The sequence below is a fragment of the Ictalurus furcatus genome, chromosome 21 (assembly GCF_023375685.1).
Source record: "Ictalurus furcatus strain D&B chromosome 21, Billie_1.0, whole genome shotgun sequence".
NCBI lineage: Eukaryota > Metazoa > Chordata > Actinopteri > Siluriformes > Ictaluridae > Ictalurus > Ictalurus furcatus.
The window spans coordinates 12,379,015-12,389,014 of NC_071275.1; the positions used below are offsets into that span (position 1 = coordinate 12,379,015).

At 39.3% G+C, this 10,000-nt stretch overlaps 1 protein-coding gene across 3 annotated transcripts in view; it reads left to right on the forward strand.

Annotated features, from left to right (window-relative positions):
- Positions 1–5,296, forward strand: part of elmo2 (engulfment and cell motility 2) — a 14,872-nt gene extending 9,576 nt beyond the window's left edge. For 2 of the 3 annotated variants that reach the window (XM_053653431.1, XM_053653434.1), the window contains 7 exons: positions 20–156; positions 1,152–1,315; positions 2,231–2,343; positions 2,467–2,574; positions 3,732–3,814; positions 4,013–4,090; positions 4,194–5,296. In XM_053653431.1, coding sequence (XP_053509406.1) covers positions 20–156; positions 1,152–1,315; positions 2,231–2,343; positions 2,467–2,574; positions 3,732–3,814; positions 4,013–4,090; positions 4,194–4,394 — 884 coding nt within the window. In that variant the 3' untranslated portion in view covers positions 4,395–5,296. Of the gene's footprint in view, positions 1–19; positions 157–424; positions 920–1,151; positions 1,316–2,230; positions 2,344–2,466; positions 2,575–3,731; positions 3,815–4,012; positions 4,091–4,193 lie in introns of those variants that run through there. The other variant, XM_053653433.1, reaches the window with a different exon arrangement.
- Positions 5,297–10,000: the final 4,704 nt, after the last annotated feature.

Consider the following 10,000-nt stretch of genomic DNA (forward strand, 5'->3'; position numbering starts at 1 on the left):
TGTGTGTGTGTGTGTGTAGCAAATGAGGGCTGTAATGATTACCACCCGATGTTCTTCACTCATGATCGAGCGTGGGAGGAGTTTTTCTGTGTCTGCATCCAGCTGCTTAATAAAACATGGAAGGAGATGAGAGCCACGACCGAGGACTTCAACAAGGTGTGTGTGTGTGTGTGTGTGTGTGTGTGTGTGTGTACATTGATTCATTCATTTATTCATTTTCCTTCTGCTTTTCCTTGTGGGGGGTTGCTATGGCAACAGGCTGAGAAGGTCAGTCCAGATTTCTCTATCCCTGGCCACAGACTCCAGCTCCAAGCCCCATCGCTCCACATGTCTCCGTCACTCCCAACATCAGCATTGAATTCCGCCAGGAGCACTATGTAGTCAGTTGGAGGTTCCCTCTTCTGCATCTCCTCCACTTTCTCCAGGAACTTGCTCCGAACTGCTATTTGGATTTTACCCAGAAACAGCAGTCAGATTTGTCCTTCCTGAGACTCGAACCCTCACTGAGGCAACCCTCTTGGGAAAAACTCCAGCTGTGAGGTCCTCAGCCTGGGATTGATGAGTATCTCCACACCCTCTTGAGGGACATTTGAAGTAGGAGAGAGTCCAATCCTGATGAAGAAGTTTGATATTGGAGCACATGCTGCGTATGTGGATGTAAAAACGATTATATCTAGTCCAGATCTTTTCATCTCACATGCTATCTCAGGCTCTTTGCCAGCGAGGTGACATTCCACAAGCCAGCAGTTTCCCATCCTTCAGCTTACAAGTGGTGACACCACAAGATGGCTACTCCTTTCCACATCAGGCAGAGTGTGACAGGGTTATGGTGGTGCCCTGGTCACCAGACGCTCGGCTGCAGACTCCACCCCCAGGTCTGGCTCCAGGAGCGTGTACTGGTTGCCCTGATCTGAGCAGGGTACGCTTAACCTTTTTCGTACATTTCATGGAGGCGTTTAAGATCACTCTTTGTCTGACCTTTCTCCTCAGATCTGTTCTCTAAGGGTAGATCTACTGAGAGTGTGGGACTCACAGTGAAAATCCTGAGGTTCACAAACCTCTGCAAAGGTCTCAATCCATGAGGGGGTGTGTGTATATATGTATATAAATATGTATATATAAAAATAAATGGTGAATGTGTGTGTGTGCAGGTGATGCAGGTGGTCCGGGAGCAGATTGTGCGTGTGTTAGCGATGAAGCCACTGACTCTAGATCAGTTGAAGGTGAAGCTGTACAATTTGAGTTACTCAGAAATCCTGAGACTGAGACACTCTGAGAGGGTGAACCAGGACGACTTCCACTCCGCACCCATCATGTGAGACACTCATACACACTCCATAACCACGCCCCCTCTACAACCACACCCCCTATACTGTATACCCACACTCATCTATAACCACGCCCCCTCTACAACCACACCCTCTATACTGTATACCCACACTCATCTATAACCACACCCCCTCTACAACCACACCCCCTATACTGTATACCCACACTCCTCTATAGCCACGCCCCCTCTACAACAACACCCCATATACTCTATACCCACACTCATCTATAATCAGTCCCCCTGTATAACCATGCTTATCTATAACCACACCTCCTGTATAACCACGCCCCCTGTATAACCACACTCATCTATAACCACACCCCTCTACAACCACGCCCCCTGTATAACCACACTCATCTATAACCACACCCCCTCTACAACCACACCCCCTATACTGTATACCCACACTCCTCTATAGCCACGCACCCTCTACAACAACACCCCATATACTCTATACCCACACTCATCTATAATCAGTCCCCCTGTATAACCATGCTTATCTATAACCACACCTCCTGTATAACCACGCCCCCTGTATAACCACACTCATCTATAACCACACCCCTCTACAACCACGCCCCCTGTATAACCACACTCATCTATAACCACACCCCTCTACAACCACATCCCCTATACTGTATACCCACACTCATCTGTAGTCACTCCCCCTATATAACCACTTCCATTCTGCTTCGATCATGTAAGAGTTTTATTTACACACACACACACACACACATATATATATATATATATATATATATATATATATGTATATAACCACTCACAAAAACTGCTTTATACAAAAAAGTTTCCTGTTCATTCTTGAAGTTAAAGTTGAGTTTAGATGTTAGTGAATTACAGGAATTCACACCTCTGTGTGTGTGTGTGTGTGTGTAACAGTGAGCTGCGTGAAAGGATCCAGCCGGAGATTTTGGAGCTGATTAAACAGCAGAGACTGAACCGGCTGTGTGAGGGGAGCTGCTTCAGGAAACTCGCACACCGACGCAGACAAGGTTAACTCTATTAGTATTATTAGTAGTACTATAGATTATATACTATATAAGTCATGTTTTTAAATTATATTGTACATAATCAGAATTTTCAAGCAAATCAATTGTAAATCTTTGGCTTTTCAGAGAAGTTTTGGTTCTGCCGTTTATCTCTGAACCATAAAGTTCTACATTATGGTGATCTGGACGAGTCTCCGCAGGGTGAAGTGCCTTTTGAAATGCTCACCGATAAAAGTGAGAGAAGCGAAAACTTATATTTCACATGCATTTTTGGAATAAACGTTTTCTTTGAATACAAGCCATGTAACTAGTATTACCTTGGTGCTAGTGTAAACCTGTAAAGCCCATAACTACACTTGCTAAAATTAGCATCTGAGTAATGTCTCCAAAGAGAGAGATACACTGCAAAACTACCACAACACAACACAAAATTACCAAAACAATCTACATTTACTAAAACAAAAACCTAATTTACCACAACACAAAAAAATGCTAATAAAACAATTAGAATTTAGCACAAAATAAACCAAATTTATCACAGAATGAGCCATAATGACCACAACACAAAAAATGATTACAAAACAACCAAATGTACCACAAAACAATCACTTTTACAACAAAACAGCCAAAATTACACTCAAACATTCAAGTTTACTAGAACACAATTTAAACTTACCAAAAACTAACCAAATGTACCACAAAATGAACCATAATTACCACAACACAGAAGATACTATAGAACTATCCAAATTGATTAGAAAACTATCTAAAAACTAAATCTGCATTTATAACAACACAATCAAAGTTATGACAAAATGAACCCAAACTGCCTCAGCACAAAAGATTTGAGTGTGTGTGTGAGTGTGTGTGCGTGTGCGTGTGTGAGTGAGTGTGTGTGTGAGAGTGTGTGAGTGTGTGTGTGTGTGTGCATGTGTGAGCGTGAGTGTGTGTGTGTGTGTGTGTGTGTGTGCGTGAGTGAGTGTGTGTGCGTGAGTGTGAGTGTGTGCGTGAGTGTGTGTGAGTGTGTGAGTGAGTGTGAGTTTGTGCGTGTGTGTGAGTGTGTGTGTGTGTGTGTGTGAGTGAGTGTGTGAGAGAGAAAGGGTGAATGAGAAACAGTGTAGTGCTTTGTAGAACTGTTAAGGTTAAAAGGTGCTGTATAAATGCAGACCATTTACCTTTGAACAAGCAAATAAAATTTACAGACACAACAGCGTTTGTGTTGGATTGTGTATTATGTATTGTGTATTGTGGTAATCTCTCAGCCAGAGGGACTAAACAATCTGAATATGGTGTGTAAGTGGAATAGAATTTATAACAATATAGTATTATGGTTTAGTTTATCTACAATCAAAATGCTGTTTTTTTTAAATAACGTTTTTCTCCGTGTTCAGTACCAGTGTGTGATATAAAATCTGTGGTGACGGGAAAAGACTGTCCACACATGAAGGAGAAAAGTGCACTCAAACAGAACAAGGTACACACAAAACACACACACACAAAATGTAGAATCTAAGAACTATAAAAGTATTAAAGAATATTATTAATCTTATTATAAAAAAATATTATTAAATCAAAATTATATAAAACCAAAAAGTATCAAATAGATCTTTATCAATTTAATGCTGCTGATGATGGTGTGTGTGTGTGTGTGTGTGTGTGTGTGTGTGTGTAGGATGTTTTAGAGTTGGCCTTCTCCATTCTGTATGATCCCGATGAAGCTCTGAACTTTGTGGCTCCAAGTAAATATGAGGTTTGTCTCTCTCTAATTATTTTATTATTTATGATGATCACCAGCCGGGAAACACAGCACACGTTTATATTACACATGCGTGTTAATGTGTGTGTATGTGCAGTACTGTATATGGATGGACGGACTCAGTGTGTTAATGGGGAAGGAGATGTGCAGTGATTTGACCCGCAGTGACCTTGACACGCTCATCAGCATGGAGATGAAGCTCCGCCTCCTGGACCTGGAGAATATTAGTATACCTGAGGCTCCACCCCCTATTCCCAAAGAGCCCAGCAGCTACAACTTCACCTACAACTATGGCTGAGTGTGCGTGTGTATGTGTATGTGTGTGTGTGTGCGTGTGTGTGTGTGTGTGTGTGTGTGTGCGTGTGTGTGTGTGTGCGCGTATGTGTGAGTTTTGCTAGTGTGTTCACTCATCATGGCCTTTTATTAGCAGTTATAAAAGTCTTGTTTTCACGCTGCTGCTTTTTCTGATCAGAGTTTTACATTAACGTCACCTATGTGAGAATATTATGGGATGTTTCAGGTGTTTGATTTTTCTGTATCATCTTTTCATTGTCAGTTTTACACTTTGCTACAATATTTAACACACACAGTAATGAAAATGTAAAAGTGTCCCATTCCAGAGTAGGGTCCCTAGATAGGCAGCATTTTTAGGAACCATCTTCTAAGGGGCTTTAAATTAACGAGAACAATCCCGTAATCCTGAGTAGAGTGAATACGAGGGTTAGTTTTAAATGTCTAATAAGTTACAGAATTAAATAATAAAATTGTAGGAATATAAATGACAGAATTATAGCAGGCCGGTATCACGACATGAAAATGTAATCTTCTCCAACACTGATGTTCATTACAAACTATTTCAAACATTTTTACTACTTTTAAATCTAATATGTAAATATGAAAAATAGTTAATCAGATTAAAGTGATTTAAACAAAAGTGAATCAGATTTAAAACGAGACAACACAAACATTTTGTCTTTATATCAGCTTTAACTTTGGCCGATATAATAATATAGTAAAATAAGAATTAAATAAGAAATTAAAAAATAATAGGTTTGTTCTGTAATGCAACAAAAATGAAATGAAATGTCGTTAGAGTTGTGATGTAAGTGGATGTTTTCTTATTTACTTATTTCTATATTTCAGTAATTATTTTTGGCGATTATTCTACATGAACATACACACTGCAGTATTAGCTCCGCCCATCGGGGGCGTGGCCCGCAGCCTGAATGCCGCTGCTGTAGAGGCTCAGTACTCACGTTAGAGATCTATATATTTTTGTAAATAATGTGACGTCTGTGAGAAAAGGAAAGAAGTTTACTAATAAACTAAACAAATGTGTTAGAGACGTGAATTAATACTGATTTTGTTTTGAAGTTAAAAGTGTTTGTGTTTCTTCAACTTGACATGTTTATTTGACTTAACATGAGTTTTATGAATATAATTAATAATTTACAGAATTGAATCTATATGATTAATTTTACTTTATTAATAATGTTATTGTTTGCACGCTGATGCTAGAATAACTGTTCATATATAATATATAATAATACTGTGTGTGTGTGTGTGTGTGTGTGTGTGTGTGTGTGTGTACGATTCCTCTGCAATTTTAACAGGTTTGTGTGAATAAATGCTAATTAAACACTTGAGTTTCATATTTTCATTCAGATCATTTAATGCATATAAAAAAACAGCTATTAAATATTTATATATATGCAGATGAATGAAATAACAGTGTGTTTAACAGTGTGGTGTAACTGTGTGTGAAACTGTGGTGTAACTGTGTGTGTAACAGTGTGGTGCAACTGTGGGTGTAACAGTGTGTGTGTGTGTGTGTGTAACAGTGGTGTAACAGTGTGGTGTAACAGTGTGCATGTGTAACTGTGTGTATGTAACAGTGTGTGTAACAGTGTTTGTGTGTGTGTAACTGTGGTGTAACAGTGTGTGTGTGTGTGTGTGTGTGTGTGGAACAGTGAGTGGTGTAACAGTGTGTGTCTAACAGTGTGTGTGTAACAGTGTGGTGTAACTGTGTAGCAGTGTGTGTGTAACAGTGTGTGTGTGTGTGTAACAGTGTGTGTGTGTGTAACAGTGTGTGGTGTAACAGTGTTTGTAAGTGTGTGTGTGTAAATATAAGATTTAATCAATTATTGATCTGAATCACTGTGAGATTAAGGCAGAAAAAGTCAAAGAAAAATGAGAAACTTAATAAATATAAATACATATTTTAGAATAATTATAAGGATTTATTATTATTATTATGTTAAAGAAAATAATCACATTTAAACTGGCAATTATAGTGTGAGTAGGGAGTAGTGAATAGTGAGTACGGAGTAGTGAGTAGGGAGTAGTGAGTAGGGACTAGTGAATGGTGAGTAGGGAGTATTGAATAGTGAGTAGTGTGAATAGGGAGTAGTGAATAGTGAGTAGTGAGTAGTTAATAGGAAGCAGTGAATAGGGAGTAGTGAGCAGTGAATAGGGAGTAGTGAGTAGGGACTAGTGAATGGTGAGTAGGGAGTATTGAATAGTGAGTAGTGTGAATAGGGAGCAGTGAGTAGTTAATAGGGAGCCGTGAATAGGCAGTAGTGAGCAGTGAATAGGGAGTAGTGAGTAGGGAGTAGTGAATAGGGAGTAGGTTGTAGTGAATAGGGAGTAGTGAATAGTGAGTAGGGAGTAGTGAGTAGTGAATAGGGAGTAGTGAGTACTGAATAGTGAGTAGGGAGTAGTGAATAGTGAGTAGGGAGTAGTGAATAGGGAGTAGTGAGTAGTGAATAGGGAGCAGTGAATAGGGAGTAGGGAGTAGGTTGTAATGAATAGGGAGAAGTGAGTAGGGAGTAGTGAATAGGGAGTAGTGAGTAGTGAATAGGGAGCAGTGAATAGGGAGTAGGGAGTAGGTTGTAATGAATAGGGAGAAGTGAGTAGGGAGTAGTGAATAGGGAGTAGTGAGTAGGGAGTAGTGAGCAGTGAATAGGGAGTAGTGAATAGTGAGTAGGAAGTAGTGAGTAGTGAATAGGGAGTAGTGAGTAGGGAGTCGTGAATAGTGAGTAGGGAGTAGTGAGCAGTGAATAGTGAGTAGGGAGTAGTGAGTAGTGAATAGTGAGTAGTGAATAGGGAGTAGTGAGTAGGGAGTAGTGAATAGTGAGTTGTGATAGTGAGTAGGGAGTAGTGAATAGGGAGTAGTGAGTATGGAGTAGTGAATAGGGAGTAGTTAGTAGGGAGTAGTGAATAGTGAGTTGTGATAGTGAGTAGGGAGTAGTGAATAGTGAGTAGTGAATAGGGAGTAGTGAGTAGGGAGTAGTGAATAGTGAGTTGTGAATAGGGAGTAGTGAATAGGGAGTGGTGAGCAGTGAGTGATTTAGGACACTGTGTGAGATTGATTGTGTCAGTGGTTTACAGTAACTGTGCTGTGAGCCGGAAACACACTTCACTCAGTGCTAAATATACACACATTTTAAAATACACTCACCTTCACACACACACACACACATATACACACACACACACCACACACACACACACACATACACATACTCAGGCGCACTCGCGCACACACACACACACACACACACACACACACACACACACAGAGTAAAAATTCAGTAAAAACAAACAAAACCCACAAACACACACTAACCTACTGTCCTAAAATATCTACATTCATTTATTCATTCAAATATCTACATCAACAAGTGTGTGTGTGTGTGTGTGTGCATGTGTATGTAGGTGTATGTGTGTGTGTATGTGTGTGTAGGTGTATGTGTGTGTGTATGTGTGTGTAGGTGTATGTGTGTGTAGGTGTATGTGTGTGTGTATGTTTGTGTGTGTCTTTCAGCAGTTGTTGTCAGTATGTTTATTGTGTTTGCCTTGAAAAACGCTATAGTGATTGACAGCTGTTTGTGGAGAGGGGGCGGGGCTTCAGCTGTCAGACCAGCAGTGTGAACACATCTAGAGGAAAAGGACAAAACTGTATGATGCTAAAGTTTCATATTCAGAAATATTTCTGTAAATGGTTTTAAATAATGGATCTGGTGACGTATTTAAACAAAAAGTTTACATTTAAAAAATTTTATTCATTTTATTTACTTTAATACTCATTGGTGTATTTTAGTAATATTATTACACAGAGCAGAGAGTTAAAGTGAAATTCTACATTTACATTTACAGCATTTAGCACACACCCTTATCCAAAGTGACTTACAGTAGTGTTTTGAAGTCTCTATTAATAAATACACCCCGATAATGGGTCACCAGGTCACGGCCTAAACATATCATCAGTCTTAAAACTCTGTAGGGGGGTAATATAGTAAGAATACACACAGACAATTTTTTTAAGTGAAAAGTGCTAATTTAAGTACTTCAGGAAGAGGTAAGCCTTTAGACGTGGTTTGAGATGTCTGCCAGACATGCTGAGATCTGAGCATAAACAAGAGGGTCTGAGGGAGGGAAGGAGAGGATGAGTTGAGTGTCATCCTCATAGCAGTGGTATGAGAACCCATGTAAGGATATGACCTCACCAAGAGATCAAGTATAGAGTGAGAACAGAAGAGGACCAAGTACTGAGCCTTGTGGGACACCAGTGGAGAGTCTGCGGGGAGCAGATGTGGATCCTCTCCATGTTACCTGGTATGAGTGACCCTCCAGGTAGGAAGCAGACCATGCCATGCTGCAGCACGAATTGCGAGACTCATGAGGACGGACAATTCTAAATAAATAAAGATGACAAAAATGACAAATAAACAATGAATATATATTTCTCTCAATTCCCATGGTTTATAGTCGTCAGTTTTCAAACTTATTGTAAAAAATAATTAAATAATTAGATTCACTTTGGATCACAGTCATTGTTAGTGTGTGGTTTATATGGGTGGAGTTATGACGAGGGGTGGATTTACTGTGAGGGGTGGGGTTATTATGGGAGCGAGGTTATGATGAGGAGCAGAACTAGTGTTTGTAGTTTTTTTCATGATGTCGTGACGTCTCAGTGAACATGGAGCTGAGAGCCGAGGTCACATCACTTCTGCTTAAATTCACATTTTGTTCTTTTTGTTCTCTTTTATAATCACATTTTCCACCCTATGATCTTTTTGTATTCCTCTCGTATTTTCACTTAAAGACAAACTGATATTTTTATCTTATTAGTTTGTCTCTCAACAGATTTTGTGTAATTCATCAGCACCAGTCATAATAATGATAAATCACATAATCATTTAATATGCAAATGTGTTGTTTTTCCTCCTAAATACAATAGATAGATATTATGATTTTTGACTCTCTGCACAATGAAGTGACTTTATAATTTATTTAAATTTAAGGAGAAGTACATTAATGTTAGCTTAGCATAAAAAAATCCTACAGTAATAATTATTGTTAACTTCACATCTCTCCTTATGAGTGAGTGAGTGAGGTGTTCAGTGTTAATTCCTGCTGTGGAAAGATGTCTTGGTAAAGGACAGATCAGACCTGAACTACAGCAACACTAACGGGACAAACACTAAATTACACCACATTAGTAGGGTGATGTGCGGTGAGATTAAATTATCCTGAATTAAAACATAGATTAATGTGATTTATTCAATAAAATCAAATTGCAGGACCAAACTGCAATTTGGACCATTTAGCTCCGCCCCCTCAGATTTTGAACATAATATTCGAAACCTACTTTTGCAAAGAAGTCCTAGGATTTTTTGGTTTCTATTAATTGGTGTGAAACTCAACAGAGTCTGAATCTCAATAATTAAAAAAAAAACAAATATACGATAAGATTTGTAAGCAACATCGCTGCCACATGCCAATCAATCCCCATGGGGCGGAGCTTGGTTTACTCAAACAGCTGTAACTCAAGACAGGTTGCATGAATTCACACAAAAGGTGTATTCAGGACAAGGCACGGGGTGTGTCACAGTTTGGGGT